This window comes from Cottoperca gobio, chromosome 6 (genome assembly GCF_900634415.1).
Source record: "Cottoperca gobio chromosome 6, fCotGob3.1, whole genome shotgun sequence".
NCBI lineage: Eukaryota > Metazoa > Chordata > Actinopteri > Perciformes > Bovichtidae > Cottoperca > Cottoperca gobio.
In genome coordinates this window covers 25803626-25819554 of record NC_041360.1, presented here as the reverse complement: position 1 = coordinate 25819554, position 15929 = coordinate 25803626, and the positions used below count along the sequence as shown (strand labels likewise).

The 15929-nt window shown below is 36.1% G+C and overlaps 1 protein-coding gene across 2 annotated transcripts; it reads right to left on the bottom strand.

Annotated features, from left to right (window-relative positions):
- Window positions 1-12158: 12158 nt before the first annotated feature.
- c6h15orf40 (chromosome 6 C15orf40 homolog) lies at window positions 12159-14474 on the bottom strand. 2 transcript variants are annotated; one of them, XM_029433108.1, is made up of 4 exons: window positions 14125-14474; window positions 12975-13107; window positions 12612-12739; window positions 12159-12377 (listed from the first exon to the last, which is right to left on the bottom strand). In XM_029433108.1, exons 1-4 carry the CDS (start codon window positions 14395-14397, stop codon window positions 12264-12266), a joined length of 648 nt encoding a protein of 215 aa, XP_029288968.1. In that variant the 5' UTR covers window positions 14398-14474; the 3' UTR covers window positions 12159-12263. The 2 variants fall into 2 exon arrangements, with proteins under 2 accessions (XP_029288968.1, XP_029288969.1); XM_029433109.1 differs by having other exon boundaries at window positions 12975-13104; window positions 14125-14472.
- Between the last annotated feature and the right edge of the window lie 1455 nt (window positions 14475-15929).

Below are 15929 nucleotides of genomic sequence, written 5' to 3'. Positions count from 1 at the left end.
AACGTCTTTAAACGTCTTTAAATGTCTTTAAAACGTCTTAAACGTCTTTAAATGTCTTTAAACGTCTTTAAACGTCTTTAAAAGTCTTTAAACGTCTTTAAACGTCTTTAAACGTCTTTAAATGTCTTTAAACGTCTTTAAACGTCTTTAAACGTCTTTAAACGTCTTTAAATGTCTTTAAACGTCTTTAATGTCTTTAAACGTCTTTAAAGTCTTTAAACGTCTTTAAATGTCTTTAAACGTCTTTAAATGTCTTTAAACGTCTTTAAAGTCTTTAAACGTCTTTAAATGTCTTTAAACGTCTTTAAACGTCTTTAAATGTCTTTAAACGTCTTTAATGTCTTTAAACGTCTTTAAAGTCTTTAAACGTCTTTAAATGTCTTTAAACGTCTTTAAACGTCTTTAAAAGTCTTTAAACTTCTTTAAACGTCTTTAAATGTCTTTAAACGTCTTTAATGTCTTTAAACGTCTTTAAAGTCTTTAAACGTCTTTAAATGTCTTTAAACGTCTTTAAATGTCTTTAAACGTCTTTAAAGTCTTTAAACGTCTTTAAATGTCTTTAAACGTCTTTAAACGTCTTTAAAAGTCTTTAAACGTCTTTAAACGTCTTTAAATGTCTTTAAACGTCTTTAATGTCTTTAAACGTCTTTAAATGTCTTTAAACGTCTTTAAATGTCTTTAAACGTCTTTAAATGTCTTTAAATGTCTTTAAATGTCTTTAAACGTCTTTAAACGTCTTTAAACGTCTTTAAATGTCTTTAAACGTCTTTAAATGTCTTTAAACGTCTTTAAAACGTCTTTAAACGTCTTTAAAACGTCTTTAAATGTCTTTAAACGTCTTTAAACGTCTTTAAATGTCTTTAAACGTCTTTAAATGTCTTTAAATGTCTTTAAACGTCTTTAAACGTCTTTAAATGTCTTTAAATGTCTTTAAACGTCTTTAAACGTCTTTAAACGTCTTTAAACGTCTTTAAACGTCTTTAAATGTCTTTAAACGTCTTTAAACGTCTTTAAAGTCTTTAAACGTCTTTAAACGTCTTTAAACGTCTTTAAAGTCTTTAAACGTCTTTAAACGTCTTTAAACGTCTTTAAACGTCTTTAAATGTCTTTAAACGTCTTTAAACGTCTTTAAATGTCTTTAAACGTCTTTAAAGTTTTAATATGTCTTTAAACGTCTTTAAAGTCTTGAAAAACGTCTTTAATGTCTTTAAACGTCTTAAATGTCTTTAAACGTCTTTAAAGGTCTTTAAAACGTCTTTAAATGTCTTTAATGTCTTTAAACGTCTTTAACGTCTTTAAAAGTCTTTAAACGTCTTTAAACGTCTTTAAACGTCTTTAAAGTCTTTAAAACGTCTTTAAATGTCTTTAATGTCTTTAAAACGTCTTTAAATGTCTTTAAACGTCTTTAAACGTCTTAAAAGTCTTTAAACGTCTTTAAAACGTCTTTAAATGTCTTTAAACGTCTTTAAACGTCTTAAAGTCTTTAAACGTCTTTAAAAGTCTTTAAACGTCTTTAAGTCTTTAAACGTCTTTAAATGTCTTAAAAACGTCTTTAAACGTCTTTAATGTCTTTAAACGTCTTTAAACGTCTTTAATGTCTTTAAAAAACGTCTTTAAAGTTTTAAACGTCTTTAAAGTCTTTAAACGTCTTTAAATGTCTTTAAAACGTCTTTAAAGTCTTTAACGTCTTTAAATGTCTTTAAACGTCTTTAAAACGTCTTTAAAAGTCTTTAAACGTCCTTTAAACGTCTTTAAAATGTCTTTAAACGTCTTTAAACGTCTTTAAACGTCTTTAAATGTCTTTAAAAGTCTTTAATTGTCTTTAAAAAAACGTCTTTAAACGTCTTTAAACGTCTTTAAATGTCTTTAAACGTCTTTAAAACGTCTTTAAAAGTCTTTAAACGTCTTTAAAACGTCTTTAAATGTCTTTAAAAACGTCTTTAATGTCTTTAAAACGTCTTTAAATGTCTTTAAAATGTCTTTAAACGTCTTTAATGTCTTTAAAACGTCTTTAAATGTCTTTAAACGTCTTTAAACGTCTTTAATGTCTTTAAACGTCTTTAAACGTCTTTAAACGTCTTTAAATGTCTTTAAACGTCTTTAAACGTCTTTAAATGTCTTTAAAACGTCTTTAAACGTCTTTAAATGTCTGTAATAAATAAATTAAATGTTTTATTATCGTTACTTTTTAGAATTGTAATAAATAAAAATAGATCTTTGACTTGAGTTAAAGTAATAATACTACAGTGTAGAAATACTCTGTTACAAGTAAATTACAAAAGTATTTGCATCAAAATATACTTAAAGTAAAAGTCCTCATTCTGCAGAATGTTATATATTATATTGTTGCATTATAATTATTGATGCATTAATGTTTTCATCACTTTAATGTTGCAGCTGCTGAAGAAGGAACTTATTTATTTATTTACTCTATAAACTGCTGGTAGTTTATTCGACAATAATACGTCATTTATGAGTTTACTATATTTGGTTTTAATAATCAGTGTGTGTGTGTGTGTGTGTGTGTGTGTGTGTGTGTGTGTGTGTGTGTGTGTGTGTGTGTGTGTGTGTGTGTGTGTGTGTGTGAAAGACTCACAGAGGGGACCTGTCCATACTTCTTCTCCCAAGGATTAATCCTCTTTGTCTGAAGTTTCTCCAACACTTCATGCAGTGCACCAAGCTGAGAACACACACACAATTATGATGTATTATTATTTTTTAATAGGGAAATGCACAAAGTATATCAAATACTTAAAATAAATAAATAAAATAATAATAATATATATATTATTCTGCAAAATGAGGACTATTTTTAATAAATACAAATAAAATAAGACATCAAAAATAAAATAAGTTGTGATTAAATGTACTTATTGAAGTATTTGTTTACAGTATTTTAAGTAGTATTTATTACCTTGAGCAGCTAAATAAAGTTTAAAAAAAGACACATAGGAACATAAATAGAGTAGTGATTAAATAGTAATTTATTAAGTATTTATTTGTAGTATTTATACTGTGAGTAGCTAATTAAGAAAAAGACGCATGAAACATATATAATACTATTTAATCACAACTTCTGGTACTGTGGGTAGATGAAGGAAGATAATAAAATACAAAGACACGAACAATAATGATAATATATATATATATATATATATATATATATATATATATATATATATATATATATATATATAATAAACAGCGACTGAACAGTATGTATTTGCAGTATCTTAAGTACCGTGAGTCGCGAGATGAATACTATAGATAAGACACATGAATACATTTAGATAATATATATAATAATATATTTTACATAAAGAGTCCTCCGCAGAGGAACTGACCAGCCTGTTGGGGTTGGAGCGGTAGTCCTGGACGTCTCGCTCGTCCCGCTCGGCTTCCGTCCTCCCCGCCGGGCAGAGCGCGGACAGCAGCGCCGCGCACAGCACAGCTCGCGCCCACATGTCGGCTGAAAACAACAGAGAACAAAGTTCCGCGAGACCCGCAAGGTGCGTTCACTTTCTGCTCCAGGTGTTTGTCACGCGCTGCAACGCCAGCGCGCGGGATGTTTGTTTGAACGGCCCCGCCCCCTCCAGCCTCCGGATGACGTCACAATGTGACGTAGAATTTAAATAATGATCAACATGTTATTCATATTATTAATAATAATAATAACAACAACAACAACAATAATAATAACAATAACAATAATAATAATAACAATAATAATAACAATAACAATAATAATAACAATAACAATAATAATAATAATAATAATAACAATAATAATAATAATAATAATATGATAATGATGATGATGATGAACATATTAATAATAATGCAATAATATTAATTATTATATTATTATTAATAATAATAAACATGTTAATAATAATGTTAATAATAATAATGATGAACATATTAACAATAATGCAATAATAATATTCAGAATTATAATATTATTAATAATAATATTAAACATGTTAATAATAATATAATAATAATAATAATAATAATGGTGATGATGAACATATTAATAATAATGAAATAGTTATATTATTAATATGTTCATCATCATCATCACATTATTACTATTATTATTAACAATAATAATAATAATAATATGATAATGATGATGATGAACATATTAATAATAATGAAATAATAATATTCATAATTATATTATTATTAATAATAATAAACATATTAACAATAATGTTAATAATAATAATAATAATAATGATGAACATATTAATAATAATGAAATAATAATGAAATAATAATATTCATAATTATATTATTATTAATAATAATAATATTAAACATGTTAATAATGATGTTAATAATAATAATAATAATAATAATAATGGTGATGATGAACATATTAATAATAATGAAATAGTTATATTATTAATATGTTTATCATCATCATCATCACATTATTACTATTATTATTATTATTAATTAATAATAATAATAATAATAAAAATGGTGATGATACAAATAATGTTTATTTGTTGACATAGAATAAAATAGAAAATAATTATCTTTATTGTCATGCTCTCACATTTAGCAGCATAAAATTAAAAGGCACAAGTTAAATTAAGGTGCTTTGGCCATTAATAATTTTGTGCTATTAATAATAATAATAATAATAATAATAATAATAATAATAATAACAACAATAACAATAATAGCAACGGCGCCTTTGAAAAGTGAGGTCATTTTTTAAGTCAAAATTATTAATTATTATTATTGTTATCAACTTTGCCAATCAATGGCTCACATCAACGTCCTTTGAAAAGTGAGTTTAATATTTGAAAATTAAGTTATTTTGGGTCATAAAAAAAAAAACTAATTTACATTTTTCTTATTTCAAAAATAAAATTTTGGTCGTTTTTTAAACATCAACACATTAAAAACACAAAAACATTAGTGGATTATTCGACCACTCCAAAATCGTGACGTCATAAAATACAAAACATAAAATTGAACATTTTACTGTATTAATGAACATCTTAGGCCTTGAATGTTCTTTTAATAATATAATTTCAGACATTCTGCACATTGGTAATTGTGACGGCATTTCTAACTTTTTTCACTATTTTTACAAACGTGTAGAAATGTAGAAAATATTCAGCAGATTAATCCAAAATGAAAAGAATCATTAGTGAATAGTTCAAAATGAGCAACAATACAGTAAAATCCTGCTTTTACATTAATGCATGAGTAATAATAACTTAATTACATCATATATAATAGAACAACAGTCACAGCCTGGGACACTTTTATACTTTCTTATATTATACTTTTAACTACATGATTACTTTTACTGCAGTAAAGGATGTAATACTTCCTCCACCCCTGAATAATATAGTTAAGAATGTTTACAGCATAAATGACATTATTGTGACATGATAAATCTGGAGATGGAGGTCGTGAGTTTAACTATGAACGTTTCTGTATCTTCCTGTTTACGATGATATTGGTCCTCTGCAGAAACCAGCTGATTGCTTATGGATGAAGAGATGAAGTGATAATTATCCTCCGTCCTGCACAGTATCTCTACTGAATGAATGAATCTGTGCACATGAGATGAAGCCTTTTCCAATTTCCTTTTGGTATTTAACTTTAAGGAAGTGGAGGAATAATACACTTTAATATAATTTCTCTCCTGCAGGGCTTGTATTTATATTTCATATGAGTGTGCAGAGATGAAGGTATTAATGTCCACAACCGTCATGTAAACACAACTTAAACCCTTCTGACACACTGAGCAGCTGCGTTTTAAAATACCCTGCTGACGGTAAACAAACACGGTTTGTTGTTCAGGTTTCTGCAAGACGACATCATCTAAATGATTTCATGCAGGAGCAGGCGGATTGTGTGTCTCTGTGTGGTCGTTGTGTTTCTCTTTGTGGTCGTTGTGTGTCTCTTTGTAGTCACTTTGCATCTCTTTGTGGTCGTTTTGTGTCTCTTTGTAGTCGTTTTGTGGTCGTTGTGTTTCTCTTTGTAGTCACTTTGTGTCTCTTTGTAGTCGTTTTGTGTCTCTTTGTAGTCGTTTTGTGTCTCTTTGTGGTCGTTTTGTGTTTCTTTGAGGTCGTTGTGTCTCTTTGTGTCGTTTTGTTTCTCTTTGTAGTCACTTTGTGTCTCTTTGTAGTCGTTTTGTGTCTCTTTGTGGTCGTTTTGTGTCTCTTTGTGGTCGTTGTGTTTCTCTTTGTAGTCACTTTGTGTCTCTTTGTAGTTGTTTTGTGTCTCTTTGTGGTCGTTTTGTGTCTCTTTGTGGTCGTTGTGTTTCTCTTTGTAGTCACTTTGTGTCTCTTTGTAGTTGTTTTGTGTCTCTTTGTAGTCACTTTGTGTCTCTTTGTAGTCGTATTGTGTTTCTTTGTGGTTGTTGTGTCTCCTCTTTGTGGTTGTTGTGTTTCTCTTTGTGGTCATTTTGTGTCTCTTTGTGGTCGTTTTGTGTCTCTTTGTGGTCGTTTTGTGTCTCTTTGTTGTCGTTTTGTGTCTCTTTGTGGTCGTTTTGTGTCTCTTTGTGGTCGTTTTGTGTCTCTTTGTTGTCGTTTGCGTCTCTTTGTGGTTGTTTTGCATCTCTTTGTGGTTGTTTGTAGTCTCTTTGTGGTTGTTGTGTGTCTCTTTGTGGTTGTTGTGTGTCTCTTTGTGGTTGTTTGTAGTCTCTTTGTGGTTGTTGTGTGTCTCTTTGTGGTTATTTGTAGTCTCTTTGTGGTTGTTTGTAGTCTCTTTGTGGTCGTTTTGCGTCTCTTTGTGGTTGTTTTGTGTTTCTTTGTGTCAGTATAGTCTTATTTCAATGTGTATTTATGTAACAATATTACCATTTAAAAAAGTCCCATCAGTTTTGTTTTGGCTTTCCTTCTCCGGAGACTTTAACAGGAAACCAGATGATTTGATGAAACTTGATTTTAGTTTTTTAACTTTCTGATGATGTCGGACTTTTTATTTATGACCACAAACTGAGCGGATTGTCGTCGGTAAACATCCGGCCTGCAGACTCAGAGCTGCAGCATCTAAATCCTCCTGTTGTCAGCGAGGCATTAGTGTGAGAATAAAGAGCGCTGACGTGGAGCCGCTGCGGGGCACGCACAGAATACATGGTACACAAGGAAAATGGTCTCAGCATTAAAGCAGCGTGTCATGTCAGCTCCGAGAGGCGAGCTGGCTGTTTGAGGAGATCCACTATAAATAAACCTGCAGACAGAAGTGAGGATTAAAACCTGTCTCCTTGTTCTGCTCCAGGCTGAGATTTGGTCTGTGATTGTCTCTTTATGGACAGAAATGTCCCCTTAACCCCCCCCCCCGTCCTCTGCAAATAAATATTGCTGACTTGTAGTGAAAGTGAGGATGAAAGCTGTTCACTGCAGAGGAAGAGGATCTGCAGCAGCCCTGCGTCTTTTCAGCATTTCTTCAGCATTTTCTTCTGGTTTGATCCTCGGGCGCTGAGCAACTCACTCTTCTTCTATTACCTCCGTGTCGAGCACCAACTTCATCTTTTTTTTAACGTGGAGTTGCTTAAAAATAAGCTGCCATGTTTGAATCTTTAGTCTTTCTTTGGGCAGTTTGTCCTTTATTGGATCAGAGTAAAGAGAAATGCATCCCGAGCTGGATCAAGTAAAGCAAGTTCCTGTGCCGGGGCCCCCAAAGGCCCCAGTCATAGGAATACGCACCACTAAAGCACAATATAAACTTAAATTACATGTTGTCTGTAGTCACTTTGTGTTTCTTTGTAGTCACTTTGTGTCTCTTTTTGTATATTATGGCCAGGGGGTCCCCGGACACTTTGGGCCCCTGGGCCAGTGCCCATTCCCGTTCCCGTTCAGTAATCCATGAATCTCCGCTTTGCCCTGAGGGCCATATGTAAAGTTTCTATTTGTATATTGGGAAACTTTTTTGCTTTGTTTTGATGGTGGATACTGAAGAGGAGATAGGAAGTGAAGGGCGAGGGAGAGGAGGGATGAAGGAAAGGACGTTGTGGCGACGCAGCGTAGCGCAGAGGATGTATAGTCAACCTACTCGAAAAGGACGAAGAACGAGTCCTTGGTGTCATCATCGACAAAAATCTCAACTTCAAGGCACACGTCGACAATATTGCACAGAAGGCTAACAAAGTCCTTGGGATAATTCGACGATCTTTTACGCATCTGGAAAGAAAAACCCTCGTATTGCGATACAAGAGCCTTGTCCGATCAATTTTGGAGTATGCGGAACCAGTTTGGAATCCAAGCAAGCAGTACCAGATAAACGCCTTGGAACAGGTCCAACATAGAGCCACACGACTGATACCTGACCTCGCAGACAAGGACTACTCGTTTAGATTGAAGTTGCTAGGCTTGCCATCACTAAAATACAGACGCCGCAGAGGAGACATGATTGTCACGTATCAACTCCTGAACAACAAATACAAGGTGGACACGGATACATTACTCCCCAGACACAGCAGTGACAGGACTCGAGGACACTCTCTGAAGTTGATCAAACCCAGAGTGAACAGACAGATAAGACGACAGTTCTTTAGTAACCGAATCATAAACGTCTGGAACTCTCTACCAAACCACGTTGTGACAGCACCGTCCCCTGACTCTTTTAAATCTGGACTAGACAAACACTGGAGGGACTATCTCTACAACTACTAGACTTTTGTTGTCCAAAAATCTATGTTAAGACCAGTCGTATACATAGGCATATTGCCTTCACACTACTGTAACCGTGATGATGATGATGATGATGATTTCTGTAGTCCAGAAAAACACCAATGGGATTTTTCCATTGGATTTTGGATTAATGTGGAAAATAAGATCTAATCTAACGGTGGCTAATGTTAGCATGATGACGCTTTGTCTCATTCAGACACTTGTTAACAACCGCTGTTTTTAAGACACGTAGAACACGTGAACACTGTTGACCTCAGTGCTGCCACCTCGATCTCTCTGACATCTTGTGGTGTGAATGAATCACTCGTACAGAGGCTGCAGGAGCTTTCTGCGATAAAATGAAGAGTGACGTGAGGACTGAGAGCTGAGCATAATTTCAGTTTCTCTGCAGTCCCCTTAAGGAAAAAATAATCCAGCTCAGATCAAACCAATAACATCCCACAGAACGTGCTCTGATCACATCTGTGTGCACGAATAATTACCTTGTGATATCTTTTAATTGGAGCTTCTAACTGATGTGAAGCCCGATGATGAAACCTTCCGTCAGAAGACTTAATAATATAATACGCACCTGCACCAGAGCCTCTGTGTGAAGGGAGGGTCACTTTTTGGGAAGTATTTCAAAACCACAAAGAGATGCAACACAACTACAAAGACACAAAACAACTACAAAGAGACAAAACAACTACAAAGAGACAACAAACAACTACGAAGACACAAAACAACTACAAAGACACACAAAACAACTACAAAGACACAAAACAACTACAAAGAGACAAAACAATTACAAAGAGACACAAAGAGACACAAAACAACTACAAAGAGACAAAACAACTGCAAAGTGACACAAAGAGACACAAAACAACTACAAAGACACAAAACAACTACAAAGAGACAAAACAACTACAAAGAGACACAAAATGACTACAAAGAGACACAAAACAACTACAAAGAGATACAAAACAACTACAAAGAGACCAAACAACTACAAAGAGACAAAACAACTACAAAGACCAAACAACTACAAAGAGACAAAACAACTACAAAGAGACACAAAGAGACACAAAACAACTACAAAGAGACAAAACAACTACAAAGAGACACCAAACAACTACGAAGACACAAAATTACAAAGAGACACAAAACAACTACAAAGACACAAAACAACTACAAAGAGACAAAACAACTGCAAAGAGACAAAACAACTGCAAAGTGACACAAAGAGACACAAAACAACTACAAAGACACAAAACAACTACAAAGAGACAAAACAACTACAAAGACACACAAAACAACTACAAAGAGACACAAAAAGACTACAAAGAGACACAAAACTACAAAGAGACACAAAAAGACTACAACGAAACACAAAACTACAAAGAGACACAAAACAACTACAAAGAGACAAAACAACTACAAAGACACACAAAACAACTACAAAGAGACACACAAAGACTACAACGAAACAAAAAACTACAAAGAGACACAAAGCAACTACAAAGAGACACAAAGAAACTATAAAGAGACACAAAACGACTACAAAGAGAAACAAAACGAGTACAAAGAGACACAAAGAGACACAAAACAACTACAAAGAGACACAAAAAAACTACAAAGACACACAAAACGACTACAAAGAGACACAAAACGACTACAAAGAGACACAAAACAACTACAAAGAAGCTGCTAGTCGTCTCTAGTTCTTTGCTCGTGTTGCTTATTTTTTTATCACTTTAGTCATTTTACAGATTTCAACCTGTAAGTGTAAACTGTCATTTTTGTGGGTGTGAAATATTTACAAAGTGCCGACATGGAGCTGAAGAGGATTTATGTTTATGAATCCCTGAAAGTGTCGTCCAGTAGGAGCTTAACATGTCGTCTGAACATCCTGCTGCCTGACGGACGTAAAGCTGCTGATCCAGGCTCAGCAAAGCAGCATTAAGAACCACGTCAGTGAGCAGCAGGAAGACGAACTCCACGCTGCTCCTTATATAATGTTCCAAGTGACGGGGAAATAAACTCACGAAACAGAAACTTTGTTTGGAACATAAAATGAAAGTCAGCAGTTTGAGGAGAAGCTTCAGCTGTGATGTTTGATAGGAAGTCGTTATCTGTCGGGCTTTGATCCAGCCAAGCTCGCCATCTCTTTGAAGCTTTTAGTTTTAATCCAAGTATCCGGCTCGTTACGGCTCCACTCAGTCATGGCAATCCTGATTCTGCAGCTGATGACGGACGCTAATGAGACTTTACACGTGCTGATGACTTGGGGAGGGAATCAGAGGAGGATTTTAATGTGCATTTCGAGAATAAAGTCCAACTTTCAGGTTAAGTGCCGGGGATGAGAAGGAATAATCAGATTCGAGAATAAGTCAAACTACGAGCTACTAAATGCAAATACTGACAATTTACTTCATTCTCCAAATGCAAAATAAAAATGTAATCTTTCTCTCTTCTGTAGATAAACAGCGTTCAGCATCCTCACTGGATCACATGGCGTTCTGCAGGGAGCTGCGCCCCCCCGGGGTTCTGCAGGTAACAGCGCCCCCCCCGGGGTTCTGCAGGTAACAGCGCCCCCCCGGGGTTCTGCAGGGAGCTGCGGCCCCCCGGGGTTCTGCAGGTAGCAGCGGCCCCCCGGGGTTCTGCAGGGAGCTGCGGCCCCCCGGGGTTCTGCAGGTAGCTGCGCCCCCCCCGGGTCTCTGCAGGTAGCAGCGCCCCCCCGGGGGTTCTGCAGGTAGCAGCGGCCCCGCGGCCCTGAACTGGACCGTTCTGTCGGGTCACAGGTACGTTACCATTTCACATCTAACCCCCCCCGAGATGTTGATAAATGAACTGACAGTTTATAAAGTAAAGCTGTGAAACTCATTTATAAACAATCAAGCTGCTCTTCCTTTGAATAATATGTTCATTAATAATATTAATATAGTATATAATATAATATTAATAAGAGATTGAGAGAGAAGAGAAGAGATCGAGAAGAGAGAGAGAAGAGAAGAGATAGAGGAGAGTAAGCGAGAAGAAGAGAGAGAGAAGAGATATAAGTATAGATAGATAGAGAGATAGAGAAGAGATCGAGAGAGAGAATAGGATGAGGAAGATATAGAGTATAGGATATAGATTATAGAGAGATAAGATTAAGAGAGAGTAGAGGTATATATTATATATAGATAGATATATAGTATATTATAGATATATAGATTAATATATATATTATATTATATATATATATAGATATATTATATATATATTATATATATATATATATATATATATATATAATATATATAATATATTATATATATATCTAAATAATATTTGTACTGTGTAGTGATGTTGTGTTTGTGGTTGTTCGTAGTTTAAAGGATCTGATGACACCACAGCGCCACCTGCTGGTTCACAGCTCTGCCTGCAGATTGAGACATTTCCTCATGTTTGGGACAAACAGCTGCTGCTGGTGATAATATTCACACATCTCACGAAATATAAAGCCGTCAGTCACAGAAAACAACATTTATTTTGTGTTTTATTCTCCATAAAACAACATTATGTAAACAAACATTCAAAGGGTTAATGCTGAATATATGAATGAACATTTGGTAGTTATGCCTCCTCCTCTTCTTCACTCCTCCCTGCAGCCTGTCGGAGCCTCCTCAGCACCTCCTCTGGACTGAGAGAGGAGTCCACTCTGAGGAGTTTGTCTCTGGACCTGGATCCCTGAGAGGTTAGATACATTTATTATTTCATTTGCACACACAGAACCAGATCATCTTGTTTCCACTATTTCAGCAATTCCATTTAAACGTTTTTGTGATGTTTGAAGAATTGTTACACATTTTCTGCGTTTACGGACAAAACAATGTTCATGCACACGTTGAATATGTGCATAAAACACACTTTTCACAGCACGTCTCTTGACGGGGACGTGAGTGTTGATGAGTGTTCATGAACCTTGTCGAGAGATATGTGACTCTTCTTCAGGTCCAGAACTTCAGCCAGGAAACGTACGAGCTCAGCGTTTGCTTCTCCGTCTGTCGGCGGCGCTGCGATGGCGACTCCCACCGCCTCCGCAGAAACTTCTGCAAGAGGAGAAGAAGAAAAGTTGTCTTCCAGGTCGGGCTCGGGGAGAAGAATAGCGAAGTGTAACTGACGTCAGATACTTTGTAATACAGAGGAACCTGCAGGTGCTTCACATAAAGTGGAAACAGTAATATTACAAGGTTACAACGGGTCACCAGAGAGCACGGGGGCCCACACTGCCCCTGCAGAGTCTGACTGCACCGTGTACATGTGAACCATTACAAGAGGATGGACCTGTGATGCCGCTGAGTTTGGAGCCGGGCTTGGCGTGCACCGTTATGGTCACAGCTCCACTTTTGTGTCGAGTCACGGGACATGAAGCTTCTGCCGGCGCTGCTGCGCCTGCAGACGGACGTCCTTTCACCTGCTTTCACAGTGAGACGGTTAGTTAGTCTGAGGAATGTAAACACAAAACTATAAAAGTATTACCATAATAAAGTCATTATTACGCAGATAATATAAAGTATTGATAGATTAAATGTTAATAATGGAGCGGTTCGTTTGAATTGCTTTATAAACAGCTGTGTAGCTTAATCTAAAATAATGTTTATATGAATAATTAGAATTTGTAAAGTAATTCAATTTATAACATAAATGTAGTCGAGTAGAAGTATAATGAACATAAGATGGAAATACTCAAGTAAAGTATCTCAAATTGTACTGAAGTACACCACTGACCACGTGCAGCGCTGTTTGTGTCCCTCAGGAAACACGCTGTGTACAAATAGTTCCGTGCAAACATTAACTAGTAAACTGCACAAACTAACATGTTTAATATTGTCTACAGATGTTTACAACTTCATTACTTTTCATTTTTTACTTTGGTTCAAATATTAGTGTCTAGAAAACAGGTTCTTTTAATTGTACATTTTTGTATATTTACAGGGACTTTTGCAAAACAAAACAAATGAAATCTCATAAAACATCAGAGTTAAAAACGAGAAGTTTCAAAATAATAAATGCCACAAAATAATCTTTGGACTTTTATTATTTTTATTAATAAAGTGTTTTTATCAAATCAACTTTCTTTATTTTGAGGATAAACACCAACAAATATGTGATTATATCAAAACATCAAGAAATGTGGACTTTTATTGCATATTGCCACATTTATTTATTTTCTGAAATAAATCAATTTGACATTATAAAATAAAGGTCCATGAAATAAATCAATATAAAACATACTTTCTAAATAAAAATCAATGTATTTATTTTTGCCAGAATTTATTTCATGCCCATATTAATTTATTTAAATGTGAATTAAATGTCAAAAGTTAAATGACTAGTTATAAAATAAATATAATGCAGTAAAAAGTACAATATTTAGAAGTAGAGTAGAAATATAAAGAGTAACGTATGTAAAGTTTAGCTCTTAGTAACTCACCGCTTTTCCTTTCTTTGGCATTTGTCTGTTTCTGGAGAAAGTTCTTAACGTTAACGGGGAAGCACCGGGCCGAGGAGGCACGAGCACCGTGGAGCACCGGGCCGAGGAGGCACGAGCACCGTGGAGCACCGGGCCGAGGAGGCACGAGCACCGTGGAGCACCGGGCCGAGGAGGCACGAGCACCGGGGTGACGTCAGATAAACGCTTTAACGTTACAACACTGAATGACCCTAAAAAACTACAAGTTATAGTCAAACCTGACCGGGAAAACATCCACCTGCTATCTGTTAGCTAGCAGTTAGCTTAGCAGCGAGCAAAAATGCTAGCAATGTAAACATCGTGATTTCCGCTTTTCAAAATATTGACTTCCGGTCTTTTTCACAGTAAAAGTCTCAATGACGAGCTTTGTTTGTGTTCATTTTCTGTTAAAATAAATAAATAATAAATAAAGCACTTAAACATGTATAGAATTTCTTCAAAAATATAATTTTATATTCTTACATTTTATACAATAATAATATTTATTTTATATAAAAATATTTATGTTTATTAATATTAATTGATAGAGCATCAAAATCCACTTTACAAAGGGCTTCACAAAGGCAGCAAAATTAACTCATAAATCATCAGGTTTAAAAGAAAACGGATAAAAAGTAATTCGGTGGACAATTAAAATATCAACAGTCATATCAACCTATTTGGAGTATAGTTGATAGATAGATAGATAGATAGATAGATAGATGGTGGCAGAGGGTGGTGGGCGTTGTCCAGGATGGATGACAGTTTATCAAGGGTCCTTCTCTCTGCTACTGTCACCAGGGGGTCCAGCTCTGTGCCCACTACAGAGCCAGCCCTCCTCACCAGTCTGTCCAGCCGCCCAGCGTCCCTCTTCTTGCTGCTTCCTCCCCAACACACCACAGCATAGAAGAGAGCGCTGGCCACCACAGACTGGTAGAACATCAACAGTAGTTTTTTGCAGATTTTGAAGGACCCCAGCCTTCTCAGGAAGTACAGACGACTCTGCCCTTTCTTATGAAGAGTGCCATATTTGCCGTCCAGTCCAGCTTGTCGTCCAGCTGCAGGCCCAGATATTTGTAGGACCTGACCACCTCCACGTTGACCCCCTCGATGGACACAGGTTGCAGGTGTGGCCTGATCCTTCGGAAGTCCACCACCATCTCCTTGGTCTTGGAGGTGTTCAGCTGCAGATGGTTTGACTTGGACCACCTCACAAAGTCCTCCACCAGGCTCCTGTCCTCCCCCTCTTGTCCATTCCTGACCCAGCCGACGATCACAGTGTCATCAGTGTTTCTGCACGTGGCAGAGCTCAGAGTTGTGCTGGAAGTCAGAGGTGTAGATGGTGAACAAGATAGGGGAGAGTACCGTCCCCTGTGGCGCTCCAGTGCTGCTGACCACAGTGTCGGACGTGCAGCCTTTCAGCCTGACGTACTGTGGTCTCTCTGTGAGGTAGTCAGTGATCCATCTCACCAGATGTGAGTCCACCCTCATCTCTGTCAGCTTATCTCTCAGGAGTAGGGGCTGGATGGTGTTAAAGGCGCTGGAGAAATCAAAGAACATCATTCTCACCGCGCCACTTGTCCCCTTTTCCAGATGAGAGTAAGCCCTGTGTAGCAGATAGAGGATGGAGTCATCCACGCCCACCTTCGCCTGGTATGCGAACTGCAGAGGATCTTGTGCATGGCGAACCTGGGGTCTGAGGTGATGGAGCAACAGCTGCTCCATGGTCTTCATCATGTGTGAAGTCAGTGCAACCGGCCGGAAGTCATCTGGTTCCCTAGGGAGTT